Genomic DNA, 15,165 nt, shown 5'->3' on the forward strand with positions numbered 1-15,165 from the left:
GCCGGGCCGGGCCGCTGCAGGCGCGGCGGGGCCGGGGCTGGTGCCGGTGCCGGGGCGGCCTCGGGCCGCTCCCGATGGTGTCTGGCGGCTGCCGGCCCCAGGCTCAGGATGGCGGCGGCGGCGGGGGGGGCCGGCCAGGAGAAGCAGCTCGCTCCGACCCTCCTCAGTTTCTTCATCTACAACCCCAAGCTGGGGCCCAAAGAGGGAGAGGTACCGGGGGCTGTCGCCGCCGGGGCTGCGGGGACAGGCGGGCACCTCCCGGCGGGCTGGCCCTGCCCAGGCCCGGGACCGGCCCCCGACAAAGGCGGCCGGAGCTGCGGCTTTCCCGGCCCGCAGCAGCCCCGGGGATTTGGGTGTCAGCGGGGCCGGGATCGGTCTCTGCTTCAGACCGACAGGAGCAGTAACTGGGGGGGTTGTCACCCGCAGGGCCTGCATTGGAGATGGGGAGCTGGACAGGCAGTAACTATGTTTACTGATGCTGTAACTTTCTCTAAAAATAACTTTCTGGACGTAGATACAATGTGGTTACTATTACTGTTACAGGCTACTGTTTAACTTCGTTAAATTCAAGTTACTGCTGATGTTCTCTTGGTGCTGTGACCCTTAACAAGTAAACTCAAGTTCTAGTCTCTAGCTTTAGAAAACAGCATGTTGTGTGGCTCATGTGATAATCTTCAGCTGTAATAGTTTTTGAACAGAGCAGTGTACTTACATTCTTAGTAGTGACGGGACAGAGAGGCTGAACGTGCCCTCAGCAAGCTCCTGGGTGACTCCAACCCCGGGCAAGCTGTTGGTGCTCTGCAGGGACCTTCGGCAAGCTGGGGAATGGGCCGGTAGGATCCTGGTGGAGCTCAGGAAAGGCAAAGTCCCGTGTGTGGGGTGAAATAATCTCACACACCATGGCAGGTCAGGGGCTGACTGGTTGGAAGCAGCTTTGCAGAACAGGACCAGGGAGTCTGGTGACCAACAGGTCGTACGTGAATCAGCAGCACTTGTGGCAGTGGAGCCGGGCGAGCCGGGCTGTGGCTCAGCAGGGCCAGTGGAGCGATTGCTTCTCCCTCTCCAGCACGTGTGGGACTGCTGGTGGGTGCTGTGTTCCTCCAGGGCTTCCCAGGGTAGCAAAAATACCGACAAGATGAAGCAAGCCCAGTGAAAAGCTCTTGAGCCAGTCTGTGGTGTGCCAGGAGAGCCTTCAACTGTATTTGTGCAGCCTGAAGAACAGATGATGTGGAAGAGGGTCTGAGGGCAGTTCCACCAGCCTAAAGAATGGCTGGAGATGGTGGAGTCGGGTTCTTGAAGTGAAAGAATGAGACCTAATGGATGAAGTTCCAGCAAGGGAAATTCTGATGAGCTAGAAGAAAAACATTCTTCACAGTGAAGTGGTCTAATAGGAGAGCAGGGCCTGGAAAGGTTGTGGAATTTCCATCTCTGGATATATCGAAAACATGACTGGACAAGGCCTGGAGCAATCTGAGCTGGCTTTGAAACTAGCCTTGCTTTGATCTGGCTTTGAAGCTCGCCTTGCTTTGAACTAGCTGAGAAGTGATTTCAATAGCCTTCAATTTATAAAGTATTTTGAGATATCATGGGATGACTGACTGCTTAAATGTGCTTAAATATGCTTTTATCCATTATTACAGAAGCCCATTTTGGTACAAGGTAAAATTCTGCCTAGGAAATACAGGGATTAAAGTTAAAAAACAAGCAAACCATGTACTCAGTATTCTTTAACTCTGATTCTGTTAAAATTCATTTGCTTGGATTCTTCTTTTTTCACATTTTAGGAAGAAAAGAAGATTCTCTTCTATCACCCAAATGAAGTAGAAAAGAATGAAAAAATTAGAAATGTGGGGCTATGTGAAGCTATAGTGCAATTCACGAGGTAAGAAGTCTGACTGCATGGCTTGTTGTGTTGGCACAAGCACTGTATTTTAAATCTCTCAAGTCATATGTCTTCTTGCTGTGACTGTGTATAAATACCTGTGTCCACATATATGTTTTTTTCCAGGACCTTTAGTCCAACAAAACCAGCAAAATCCCTACATACACAGAAGAACAGACAATTTTTCCACGAACCTGAAGAAAACTTCTGGATGGTCATGGTACTTATGCATGTGATCTGCATGTTCCTAAAGCACCATCCTGCAATGTTCTCCATGCATTCTGCATTGTCTAATACCAGCCTGTTCACTTCCTAGGTTGTACGGAATCCCATAATAGAAAAACACAAAGATGGAAAGCCAGTCTATGAATATCAGGAAGAAGAATTGCTGGTAAGACTGAACTTACTTTTTTTTTTTTTTAATGGGTTATATTGTATTTTATGGGTACTTCCAGAAATATCTTAGTTTGATTCTTCTTGAACTGCTGTCAAATTGATTTTTCTATATATCCATATCTATCTCCATAAATGGAAAGAGGGCAAAGTACTTTCAATCAAGTTGAAAGAAGAGTACAAGATAGAGGAATATCCAGAGAACAGTTCAAGATCATCCAATAAGCATCAGCAAAATATGTAGCTATGAGACTTTAGCTTGGAATAGGTGAATATTTCTAGCTTGGAATAGGTGAATATTTCTTAGGATCTGTTTGTTTAATGAAGTTCTCGCAAGATTTTAAGTCTACATATTTTTATTAGTTTTAAGTCTACCTGTTACTACTTTTTTAAGACTGCTAGTAATATTTATTAATAATCTGGAAAACCAAACAGCTCATAACTATCCTGGGATTTCTTATCCAAACTGCAGGATCAATAGGTCTGTTTAATCATATACAGGAAGGGTATTTGGCCAGGTGGGGTAATATTTAAAAAGCTGGTTGGTTACCCCTTCCTCTGTTCATTGCAGTGTGCACTACTTCCATTCCTTATTGTGTCCTAACAAAAGGATGGGTGTCATAGGGACTCTATTTTGCCACTTAATAGTCTTTTTGCATCTGGGTTAAGATCTCAGCCCCAAAAAACCTGCAATGGTGTCCCACCTCCTTCAGCCTTTGACCTGGATGAAGAGAGAGCTGCCAGAAGTAGGTTCATGTTCACTGGCTGCTGGCCTCAGGGAAGGGCACTATTTGTAATTGGAATCTTGGGCATGAGTTTGTAAGGTGCTTTGGGTACTAAATGTGAGGGGGGAAGGGACTCCCTTTATTGAAATTGTACTTTATGAGTACAAAGACAGTACAAAGCATTTCTAAATGCTGACTGAAAATGCTATTTAACTTTTCAGAGATTGATTTCTCTAAATTGTGTCTTTGTTGGCTCTTTGGAAACATACATTACGTTTAGCTCAGCCAAAATACTCGTAATTCTGCCTCTGCTGCACTGATGTTCTGCTCTCTTTCCTGCAGGACAAGGTCTATAGCTCGGTCCTGCAGCAGTGCTACAGCATGTACAAGGTACAGTTAATACCAGAGGCTCCTCTTGGGAAGGGAAGAAGATCCTCATGGTACCCTTTGGGTGTGCAAGCTCATCATTGCTTTGGCATTCTCATCTCATCACTGTTATCTGCTCTCTTCCTGCAGCTGAAATGGAATTCATGGAAGAGAAAAATAGAGCTCTGTGCTGGTTCAATAGCTTATTGTAATAATAAAAGCCTTCTAATTTTTGTAAAGTCCAAGTTTCATGGGCAGTTACACTAATAAGTATTTGATTTTGATGGTGTTAGCTGTTATCTGCTTGAGAAACAGCCCTGGTTAAAGGCCTTTTACAAAACAAGAGCATAAGACACTTAAATGACACATAAATATTCTGCCTCTGCTGCCACATCTACCTGGACTCTGCAAATCTGAGGTGTTTTTTCAATAAAGAAGGGGTACATTTGGATTGACGTGGAGTACAAATACTGAGGAATGGGAGGTAGCCCATGGTAACTTCATAGCCAAGTTACAAGAAATTATGGTAAATGATTGCCCAACTAACTGATTTTTTTTTCTTTTAACTGTTAGCTTTTCAATGGCACGTTCCTGAAGGCCATGGAAGATGGAGGTGTGAAAGGTCTAAAGGAGAGACTAGAGAAATTCTTCCATCGGGTAAGACCTTATTTTTCAGGCACATGAAGTGTGATTCTGCATTGGAAATAAGATGCAAAAATCTCCTCTAAGTGGCAGCAGTGTGACTATAAAACATAGGCAGTGGAAAACATGTGGTGGCAACACAAAGTATCTGGGTACTCATTTTGTCAAATGAGTTCCTGCTTCTACTAGCACAGTAGGTTCTTCAAGTGGAGTTGAACCACAAAGTATGGATATGGCTTGATGGAACAGCTTAGCTGTTGGATATTTTACCTAACAGATCATGTTCATTCTTCAGAAATTCTGTTTTGGTGTTTGAATTGGTTACTATGATACCAGTTTTGAGTTTTATTTGAGTTACTGTTGCAGAATCATTGCCTTTGGAAGGAACCTGGGAAGGTCATCCAGTTCAGCCTCCTACTCAAAGCAGGGAAACACTGTATTTAAACTCTCCTGCCCAGGGCTTTGGATGGTTGAGTCTTGAAAAGATTCAGGGGTGGAGATTCCACACCCTGCATGCACAGGGTGAAGTAGTAAATAGTTTAAATTTTTAACTTCTTCCCCCTACCACACCCTCAGGTGGAATTAATAGTCATGCCTGAGAAGGTTAGAGGAAATATTGTCTTCATTATGACTAGTCTTCAGAGTATAATTTCAAAGCTGATGTTTCAGTGAAAGAATGAAAAGCAAAATCTATTTCTGAGCAAGAAATCAAATATTATTCATGTATTTTTCACACCAAGTAAGTGACTGAATAGTCTGGCAGAATTTTGAGTTCCTACATGAAAAGTTTCATCGAGCTTTAAAAGGTGGCAGCCAAGTGCCTGCCTGCCCCCATTTTCCTTGTTTGCACAGAAGGAAACAGGACTGCTGTCAGCAGTTAGTGCTCTTGTGGTAGAGATGTGAATCTTGAGATCCCTGATAAGGATGGAGTGGAGACACTGCATAATGGTGTTTAAAATTTTGTTCTCCTAACAGATTTCTAAAATAACACAAGATTGTGACAGTGTAAACAGAAGTACAGGCTTTGCTTGTGGATTGGGGAGGGTCTTGTTTTGTTTGTTTGTTTTTAAAACTTGTAGGCTTTAGAATAAACACCACTGCACAAGGAGTACTTTGATGAGTTGATGTGTGCTTCTGTCTATTAAAAATAGACCATGGCAAAAGAGAAAGTAATGTATTTTTGTCTTTAAAACATTGTTTTTCTTTGATGTTCCTACTGAGGATAAAACAGTAATTTCTACAGATTTGTATAATAGAAAGAAACCTAATGAAAATTTCTCTTTTTCATCAGGAAATTAGAAGAGCTTAAAAAATGTAGTCGTGCAAATTGTCTGTTATAACCCTATTGAACAAGTAAACAACACGTTGCTGGCAGGCTTGCACTGCACTGAAACTCTGAAAAGAAATAAGACAGATTACAAACTGAGAGAAATCTGTCATGCTGTAATTATTACTTGTGTGTTTTTGGTGATGTGAAATGACTGTAGAGGGAGCCATTGGATAACACATCTTTCACAGAGCACTGGATAGTGCATTAGAAATCTCTTGGTAAAGGTTACACTCTATCAAGAAAGAGAACAACAGAAAATATCTCTTCCTTTGCACATTGAAAGCTAATTATCTGCTCCCAAGACAAGCAGAACAGGAAGGATTTTCTTTCTTTGTTATTCCAGATTATTGGTGATTAGACTCAAATTTGTAATTTAAATCTACACATTGGCAGTTTTCTGAATTCTAAAAGCCTATCATTGTTCTCCCAGTACTTGCAGACACTGCACTTACAGTCTTGTGATCTGCTGGATGTGTTTTGTGGAATCAGCTTCTTCCCACTGGATAAAATGACTTACTTGAAAATTCAGTCATTTATTAATAGGATGGAAGAAAGCCTGAACATAGTCAAGTATACTGCATTCCTCTACAATGACCAGCTTATCTGGTAGGTACTTCAGTAATTCTTTTGTGTGTCTTCAACTTCTCATCCTATAAATAAGTGTCAAAATAGAAAAGCTTTTGAATCAGTTGAAGAGTTGGATAAAAATGAGAAAACATGAGTCATGCTACCATTCAGTAGAAAAAGCATTGGTCTGAGCTTTAAAATCTCTAGCCTGTATCAAATTATTACTTCCTGGGGAGCAGCTGGAGAAGTGTCCTTGTCATCTCCATCACAAGAGCCTCTGTGAATATACACAGGTTCCTCCATAGGAATTTTTAGTAGTGAAGGTAATTAAATTAAGGATTGGTCTTCATGTAATTCTGTACTAGAAGTTGCAATGCTTGTGAAGAGTTCTACTTAAAAATGGATTTAAGAATAGCAAACTGGATCTTTGTATAAGTATAATTTTATTTCTTTTCTGGTTTATGGCTAATTTATATGTGTTTTGCATTTAGCAAATAAACTAACATTGTAATAGAAATTAATGTTCTGGGATTGACTCTACTGAGACACTGAAATGTTGCTGCCCTGGTTTATTATGTGCTCTGCCCGAGTTTTGGTTGGAGGAAAATGTGTGATCTGAACTGCAGCACAAACATCATTTGTGGTTTTTTTCTAGGAGTGGACTGGAGCAAGATGACATGAGAATTTTGTACAAATATCTCACAACATCTCTGTTTCCAAGGCACATGGAACCTGAGGTATTATAGTTGGGTTGGGTTTTTTTGGGTGTGAAAGTGTTTGGTTTGGGTATTGTGTTTGTTATTTTTTCTTTTCTCCCTGTACCTCTGATCCTACTAAGGGCTAAAATACCAAGGAGAAATATCTCTCTCCTCTGCCTCTAAGCTGGTTTTTCTGGTGTGTCCTTTTTTGCTTCAGTTAGCGGGAAGAGATTCTCCAATACGTGCTGAAATGCCGGGAAATCTGCAGCACTATGGAAGGTGGGTCCTGTTTTACTGTCCCCATCTGCTGCTTCTTCCCTCAAGGGCAAAACCCCTGGGAGAAGTATGTGTATTTTGAGTACATACCCACACACAGTTCATTCCAGAGGGTTGCACAGTAGGTGCTGCAATGTGAAACCTAACCTCTGGAAAAAAGAGAAAATGCTTCATTAACGTAACTTCACATTTATTTTTCTTCCCATTGCTCTTAATGCACTGCCTGACAAATTTGGGAATTGCTCCAGTCACTTCTTTTCAATCAGACACTCCAGACAAAGGTGTAGATTTAATCTAGGATTTACCAATTGCTTTTCCTCTGTACTCAGCATCAGGGTGGGGAATTCTGCACTTAAACAGCTGGGCAACATAATTTTGAGTAATTGTGGGTTTGGACATCCTTCATCACAAGAATTCCTCTTCCTTGATTTATTGTATTCCTTTGGGATCAAGACATTGGCACACACTCCCTGTCTACACCCCTCTCCCAAGTTTAGGTGCTTCTAGTACACCCCTTCCTACACCAAACTAGTCTGGATGTACTGTTGGACAGGAGAGGAAGGGGCTTCCCCATAGCAACAAAAAAGGGGTTTTAAAGATACTCACACATTGAAGATGGAAAGAATTTTGTTGCTGTTTCTTTGATGATCTGCACAGCTTTTCCTTAGCATTATTCTGCATTTCTGATGCTGTTTCTGTAACTCTTTGAGGCATGTTTGCAAATAATCCTTAAAAAATGTAAGAGTGTTGAGATAATGTACAAAGGGCTCTATGCCTGTGTGGATAGCTGAAAACTCACTGTATTCAAATCTATTCATACATGCAAATAATTGTTAGTTTGGAGAACACCTGTTAAACTGGAGAAACTGAAATACAGGAATTCATCTCACCTCACCTGTTGAATTATTTTCTAGGTTTCTTACTGGACCTTTAAATCTTAATGATCCAGAAACAAAATGCCGTTTCCCCAAAATATTTGTTAACACTGATGACACTTACGAGGAGCTTCATTTAATTGTTTATAAGGTATTATCATTTTCTCTGCAATTCCTCCACAGAATTAGGAATCTCTGTACAGTTAAGACAGTGATGTGAAGTACTTAAGAATGTATAGAAAGGTGCACAGATATGACCAGGTTAAAGCAAAGAGACGGAAAAATAACATTTCTAGCAACCAACTTCAAAGCCTGAATCCTCTTTCCCCCTCTCTTGTACCCTCTCCAAAACAAGCAGCTGTTTTATTAAAACAAAGTACCAGCCTTCAGTTGCTTTAAGTGATTTCATACCTGGCTTGAGTAGGATTAATCAATAAAATAAATTTTTTTTACATTAAATCCAAATTTCTTGAAGACATCTTTGCATAAATGCATTTTTACCAAATTTTACCTTTCCCCTACAACTTAAACTGTTAACTGGGCTGATTTGAAAATCATAGCTTGACTCTGTTGTGTAGGATTGCAAAGAGATTATCCTGTTGAAATGCTACCTTTTTTAAATTTCTTCTTTAATTTAACTGCTTCACCTGTGTGTGACCTCAATGAAGTATTGTCATTTATTTGAGGTAGTTGAGGTAACCTGTTGTAAATGGTTTTTTTGCTTTAACTTTTTTTGTTCCAGGCCATGAGTGCAGCTGTCTGCTTTATGATTGATGGTAAGTACCTGTCAGCATCACTTCTTTGGCAAGACGTAGTTAGTACAAAATACTTTCACATGCAGCTTGTTTTACTCTTGAAAAATACATTAATTTGTTATTTGAGTCTCTTTTTCTTGAGTGCTTTTATCAGTCTGCTCCAATGGTTTAAGTAACTCAATTTACACACTAAATACTGCTTCAGTGAGCCACTTTCAAAATCACCCATAAGGTTGTAATTATGAGAAAAATTTGTCCTTGGACTCATACTGATGTTTAAAGAGAACAACTACAGAAACTGTACCTTCAGCTGTGGGAAGGGAATCCCATCTCTGCCCTTCCTTTCCCTGGCACAGCCTCGATCCTGCCCACGCTGGAGTTCTGCCGGAAGCTGGACAGCATTGTTGGGCCTCAGCTCACCGTGCTGGCATCGGACATTTGTGAACAGTACAACATCAACAAGAGGATATCGGGGTTTGTACCACACTTCCTGCTGCATTCCCTCCTTACATGCTGAAAAGTTAGGTTGAATGAACTGCTGAAATAACAATATGAGCCCAGATTTTGCAAGCATTGAGTTAATTGTGTACTTAGAACAATGTTTACAATGTTTGTCTACCTTTCTGCACCCTAAGTGTTTATGAAGTGCATGTCCTTGCATGCTTAGGTCTCCCTGAAGAAAGAACATAGATGTTACTAATTTAGGAACGAGTGTTTATTGTGTGGCTGAAATCTTTTTCCTCTGTGTGCATAATTGTTGCAGAGAAAATCATGTAAATACTAAGGTAAATATGACCATTACCAACTGACATTCTGCCTCCTCCTGCCCCAGCTGTCAGTAAATCATTCAGGTGCAAGAGGTGGAACTTCTTTCATATGTGCACTGAAACAAACTGACAAATCTTCTGACACCTCTCCCCCATATTGAGGTAGAGAAGTAGCAGTTCCCTCAAAATTTTAACCTCAGTTTATACTGATTAGCTTTTCTTGAGGAAAACAGAATCTCATAATGTTCACGAATAGCCCTCTGGCCAGTAGAACATTTAAGTTTAAAAAATAAATTAAAAATACCACTGTCTTTGCCCACATCCTCTTTCATGCAGATTTCCTTTGAATTCTGCTTTCCCAGGCTGCTGTTCTGTGTAAATGTTCAAAAAACAGCATTTTTCACATCAAGTGGTCACTGACTGCTGGCTCTGAGTATTGCCTTAGGAACAAGGCTTGGGCAGTGTAACTCTTCACTCAGTTACAAATCCAAAAGCAAAATGAAGGTTTAGGTACCAGAACAACTCCTGTTTAACAATTTCAAACGGGGATTTTAGTGAGTGGATTATTTGGTTACAACAGAAGCTTTACAGCTGAGGACTTGACCTGCCATAAAATTGTATCTATTTTTCAATAGATGTGTTAGTTGGGGAAGCAAGAACAGTATCACATATGGCAACAAAGGAGGAATTCAACCAAAGATAGGTGTGGGAGTGAACTCATTCAGTGGTAGCTTCCCAAATCAGCAAAATCGCACAGGATAGAATAGGATGTGCTTGAAATTGTGCCAATCTACTAAATCATTAAACTTGGGCTTTTTAAATGTCACATGGGACTGGCTTTGGCAGCTTTAACTCTTTAAAAGTTTAATGCCATGGTGTCCTGAAAACATGATCCAGTTTCTTGACACTGATGCATGTGGGTGACGGAGAGCAGGGGTATCTGGTTGTTTGCTGAGATGAGTGGTGTCATCACAGTATCTCCCTGCTCCTAAATAATGCATTGCCTCAAGTACCAATTGCTGTAGCCAGTTTTTGCATATCTGAATTTGTTGTGGCTTCTACCAAAACTACAGCTCTAAGTGACAGTTTTTATATTAAGTACATAAAAGTGGAAATGGAGGAACACTGCCAAGGCTTTGAAAATAGTCTCTTGCTTGGCCCACACAAATACTGGGGGCAAATCTAAGTGCCTGGATCAGGGAAGAGTTTGTTCTCTGGGTTGTAACCAATAACAAAGACATGAATGGAAGATTACTTACTGATCAAAGTAAAGACTGAGCATCCATTCAAATCAGAGGGGACTGGCCTAGGGGAGAGCAGCAAGGGAACAAAATTCTGAGCAACTGAAAAAAATTCTTGAAAATTTTGCTCAGTTGAAAATTCTTTTCAACTGAGCAAAACCAGCTCATTAGAAAAATGCAAATGAATTACTACTGTGAAGGGGGACAAAGCCTTTAGACTCCCCTGTGTCTGTTCACTGGCAGCCTAAGCAGCAGAAGGGAAAACACTGGCTGGTTCTGCAGGCTCGTTTGTGTTTTGTTTTGGTTTGGTTTTTTAAAGTGTGTTAAAATGAAGTGCAATCCCACAAGTCTTAAAACACTTGGGTCTCTTCAATGTGAAGATGACTTCAGGCTGTCTAAGCTTTGCACTGCTCACTACCCATTGTCTTTGAAGCCTGTGGTTATAGAACATGTCAGTATTCACAAATCACTTTTTTTTTTCTTTTTAAATCTTCCTAGGGCTGAGAAGGAACCTCAGTTTAAGTTTATCTATTTCAATCACATGAACCTGGCAGAGAAAAGTACCATCCACATGAGGAAAACACCCAGTGTATCACTTGCATCTGTTCACCCTGACCTCATGAAGATTCTCGGTGACATCAACAGTGACTTCTCCAGGTAATGCTTAACTATTAAATAGTCTGTAACTCCTACTGTCAATTAGATTTTTTTTTTTCTAAATGACTGAAGCTTTCCAGTCTTTTTTGTTGATGGCTGGCTGTTCATGCTTGGTATTTTGTGTTGGTTTAGAAGCAGTCCATCTTAAACAGAATTTCTAGTGTCGTTTTAAAAAAATAACTTAGAAGAGGGCCAGGGCCTCTATCCAAGAAAATATCTAATCTATTGGAGGCTTCAGAGTAGTCATAACAAATGGGATGGGAAGCACTGAAGTCTGACTAATCTGGGGAAGAAGTAGAAAGGACAGGGAAAGCTGCTTGTGCCTGTGTCATCCTTGCCCCTGCCACAGCTGGGGGCTGCTGGGGTGAGACAATGGATGGAATGTGGACCTTGCAGTTACTGCAATCCTGAGGGAGAAGACAAGTAGCTTCTTGTCAATGGGTATCAAGCCTGAAGGTGGGAGAGACCCTCTGTCATAATAAAGAACATGAAAATGTTGAATGACTGTGATTAATTATGTAATTAACAACTAGCAATTTTCCCACTCTGCTTAAGGAAGGACAAGGTTTTCATTTTTCTATGAATGAAAAAAGAATGGTTCATCATATTATGGAAGTACTGGGTTAGTCACAGCTTTAGAGAATGTATCTAACTGTTGAGCATGGTTTAGGTCTAGGTTTAGAATTTAGTTCTGTGAAAGCTCAGAATCACCAAACCATAGCAAATCATCATTCTGTCAAGTGTGTCCTTACCAGAACAGAGGAGAGGTCTTTTCTTCAGAGCACCAGTGTTTAGAATATGGACAAATTAATGATTTACACATTTGGGGATGTCTTAAGCAGCCATTTATGAAGCCTTTGACCACTGAATGATGGCTGAGTTAGAACTGGTATTCTCTTTGATACTGCACAACCACAACAACTTATGACAGGGAACTGTCCTAATGATTACAGACAAATTGTTGAAGATAAACTTGCTGCCACTTTCTTTACTTCCTAAAATTTCTTTCAGAGTTGATGAAGATGAGGAAATTATTGTGAAGGCAATGAGTGATTACTGGGTAGTTGGGAAGAAGTCTGACCAGAGAGAACTGTATGTTATTTTGAATCAAAAAAATGTAAATCTGATTGAAGTTAATGGTAAGGATTGTTTTTTATTACATCTAAATACAGTTACTACTAGAATGTATGTCCCTAGGGAAGTAATAAAATCCATCTCATGAGAAATGTAGAGAGTGATTGATCTTTGATAGACCAGGTGAGTTTGCCTAAGGTTTTAGTCTGCCTTCTATCAGCTGTGAAAGAACAGCATAAATATTCAGCAGACATTCTTAATTATTAATCTCTCATTATTCCTCCTTCAAATAATAGACGAGAGATCTATGAGCTTAGTTTAGGAGTAATTAATACAGTATATGACAGGTGAGAGATGAACATATTTACATCTGAGTTGGGTTTTATTTGTCAGTGATCCAGGGGTGGGTTACTTACACATGATATCTGTCTGTCTGTCCTGTCAGGGATCCTCATCCCGTTGCTGTCTTGTTTCTAACGTGGTTTTCAGAATGATTTACTGTGACTAAGAGTGCAAATGAACATTAGGATGCAAGAACTTTTAAATTGCTATTTCTCCTAAAGTCTGTTTGAATCTTGCTTGCAGCAATTTTGGGGCTCTCTGTCTTAACAGGAGGAATGTGCTCACTTAGACAATGGGAAAGAATTAATACTTTCCAGGACCAGAGCCTAGCAACCTACACTTTAAAAAGAGAAATGAGTTGCATGACGTAGAAATCTTGGTGTAATTGTCTCTCAGCATCAAACCTGCCACCCAGAAACAGTAAATGAGTGTTTCTGTGCCTGATAAACTTAGAAAGTGTTGTCTACCAAATAGCACAAAGCAAAAGCTTTGCTGACTTGATTTATTGTACAGACTACCCTAATTCCTCCTCTCTCTGAAAAAGGGGTTATAATGTACTTCCTTAGGATGGAGCCAAGTCTGCTGCTGTTGCACTGTAAGTTTGCCAAGATGAGTGGCCCATCATTTACACTTCAGCCACTTAAAATACAACTCACCTTTCAGACAGGGTGAGATGCCAGACTTGACTTGACTTTCTCCTACTGAAGACAGAGTAACATTAAGTGTATTTCTACGTTAGGAACTCATAGGGTTTTTTCTGTTTGAATTTAATTATATTCTCTGTGACGATCCCCAGGGTTTCTCTGGAGGAGGTTTCTGTAAAAATATCATACTGAAGTATCTTTTTTTTTTTATTAACAGAAGAAGTGAAGAAACTTTGTGCAACACAGTTTAACAATATTTTCTTCTTGGATTGATCTGCAAAGGGCTGATTTATTGAAGATGTCAATGTCAGGCACTTGTTCAACATGAGAAGTTATTAGTCATATTATTGACTGGAATAATGACAATAGTAAAGCAATACTTGCTTTGTAAGAATCAAAATTTCTACTAAAATCTGTAAACTCTGACCATAAAATTTTTAAATTTTAAACATGTTTATGTGCAAGCTAATTAGAAACCAATCTGAATTCATCTGTACCATTCCATTCTGATATGTTATGTGAATATTTTGCTGGAAAATAAAGCTAATAATTGTTACACTTTTAAGGGCATCTTTTTGTTTTCCTGTGTTCATTTGCATCATTGTGTGACTATCTGATAGTTTAGTGCAATGTAACTTGCCCAAGACTCTGGTGCAAACAGACAGTTTCCCTCTGAAATCAATTCTTGTGCATACAGTCTTATAATTTTTACAGCTCCCTACAAGTGTTGTTGTTCTGGTGTTGTTTGGGTTTGTTTGTGGTTTTTTTTCTATTTGAAGAGAACTTGCTTGAAGTTTCAGTGGTTTTTACCAGAGGGTTTGTTTTTCTTGTTAGCAGGCCCTGTGTTACCTGCAGGTGCTGCCTTCTGTGCCTCTTTCTTCACTGAGGGTGCTTTCTTTTGGGCCTCTTTCTTCTGTGAGGAGTCTTTCCTGTGGGCATCTTTCTTTGGAGAGGGCCCTCCCTTCTGTGCCTCCCCCTTTGACAGGCGGGCTCTGCTTCCCTTCCGCGGGGACACTTCCTGTGGGACAGGATCCTCTGACCCCTCAGCATCTGCACTCTGGGAGGCACGGGCTTTTTCTGCTGCAGCTGCTTCTTGTCTTCTTACCTCTTCTGCTTCTCTTTCAGCAATGAGTCTGAGTGGACAAAGTTTGAATTTAATGGACTGCAAGAGGAAGGAGACAGATTTATACTGGCTATGGAACTCCAGCCCTACTCAGAGTCCGAGCAGGACGAACTGTCCTAGCGGAGAGAGGCAGAGTCTGTCTGATCATCACTTCAAGTCCAAACATGTCTTAGCTGTCTTTGCCAGGAAATATTGGAGTTAGGAATTCTGTAACCTGAAAGCAGCCTGTATTTGTTACTCCAGACAGTTACATTCTCTATGTTACTAATTCCACCTGGATGAGTTTGTTTTCCAGTTCCAGTAAGCTAAACTACTTTCTTAAGCACATTTCTCATTCTCAATAATTTTGTTAGAGGAAGATAAGAGATAACAGTACTACAAGACAAGATTCAACACTTACTTTGCCAGCTCCACATCCTTGATCTTTCTCAGCTCAGCTAATTCAACATCCTCCTTTCGCTTTTCTTCTACTTTTTGCCTCAGCACTTTCTCCTGCTGGTAAGCAGGGAAGAGCTTAGTTGTGAAAAAGATTTCCATCTGATACATCCACAGACAAAATTTCTCATCTTGTTCAGTTTTGTCTTCTTTTGCTTCATCTGCAACATGTAAATTAAACATGCTTATTTAGCAGGGCACTTCTGTTTCAAATGTGTTTCAGCTCTGTGTCAGTGCAGTGGCAAACTGGCTTCTGCATGTACAGAGCATGGCAGCTCAGAGACACTTGGAATGGTGCATGGGAAAGGGATGGCCCTTTCGTGGGGCCTCAGAGTGACCTGGCCCTGGGAGTGGCACCAAAAGCCTGTGGACT

At 40.6% G+C, this 15,165-nt stretch overlaps 2 protein-coding genes across 5 annotated transcripts in view; one reads left to right on the forward strand and one right to left on the reverse strand.

The window, feature by feature from the left end:
• CCZ1 (CCZ1 homolog, vacuolar protein trafficking and biogenesis associated) lies at positions 1 to 14,658 on the forward strand. Of its 2 annotated transcripts, none has more exons than XM_051779523.1 (15): positions 1 to 210; positions 1,785 to 1,882; positions 2,009 to 2,102; positions 2,199 to 2,273; positions 3,343 to 3,390; positions 3,940 to 4,023; positions 5,769 to 5,944; positions 6,561 to 6,642; positions 6,821 to 6,882; positions 7,794 to 7,905; positions 8,497 to 8,530; positions 8,866 to 8,983; positions 11,016 to 11,174; positions 12,186 to 12,313; positions 14,360 to 14,658. In XM_051779523.1, the coding sequence occupies exons 1-15, from the start codon at positions 109 to 111 to the stop codon at positions 14,557 to 14,559; spliced, it is 1,572 nt and encodes a 523-aa protein (XP_051635483.1). In that variant the 5' UTR covers positions 1 to 108; the 3' UTR covers positions 14,560 to 14,658. The 2 variants fall into 2 exon arrangements, with proteins under 2 accessions (XP_051635483.1, XP_051635494.1); XM_051779534.1 differs by lacking the exon at positions 14,360 to 14,658 and adding an exon at positions 13,452 to 13,799.
• The window catches only part of LOC127467487 (radial spoke head 10 homolog B-like), a 14,217-nt gene continuing 12,856 nt past the window's right edge, over positions 13,805 to 15,165 (reverse strand). For all 3 annotated transcript variants that reach the window (XM_051779485.1, XM_051779496.1, XM_051779475.1), the window contains 2 exons: positions 14,758 to 14,953; positions 13,805 to 14,367 (listed from right to left, as the gene is read on the reverse strand). In XM_051779485.1, the coding sequence (XP_051635445.1) occupies positions 14,031 to 14,367; positions 14,758 to 14,953 (533 nt within the window). In that variant the 3' untranslated portion in view covers positions 13,805 to 14,030. The remainder of the gene's footprint in view (positions 14,368 to 14,757; positions 14,954 to 15,165) is intronic.

The sequence above is a fragment of the Manacus candei genome, unplaced genomic scaffold, assembly GCF_025592945.1.
Source record: "Manacus candei isolate 608988 ecotype Guabito, Panama unplaced genomic scaffold, ASM2559294v1 h1tg000002l, whole genome shotgun sequence".
NCBI classification, from domain to species: Eukaryota; Metazoa; Chordata; class Aves; order Passeriformes; family Pipridae; genus Manacus; species Manacus candei.

What these genes read in the sequence shown, in the direction of transcription:
- CCZ1 (XM_051779523.1), top strand. Translation starts at nt 109, where the DNA reads ATGGCGGCGGCGGCGGGGGGGGCCGGCCAGGAGAAGCAGCTCGCTCCG. An exon ending in AGTGCTACAGCATGTACAAG is followed by an intron (nt 3,391 to 3,939) that starts GTACAGTTAATA and finishes TTTAACTGTTAG; the next exon opens with CTTTTCAATGGCACGTTCCT. An exon ending in TAGAGAAATTCTTCCATCGG is followed by an intron (nt 4,024 to 5,768) that starts GTAAGACCTTAT and finishes TTGTTCTCCCAG; the next exon opens with TACTTGCAGACACTGCACTT.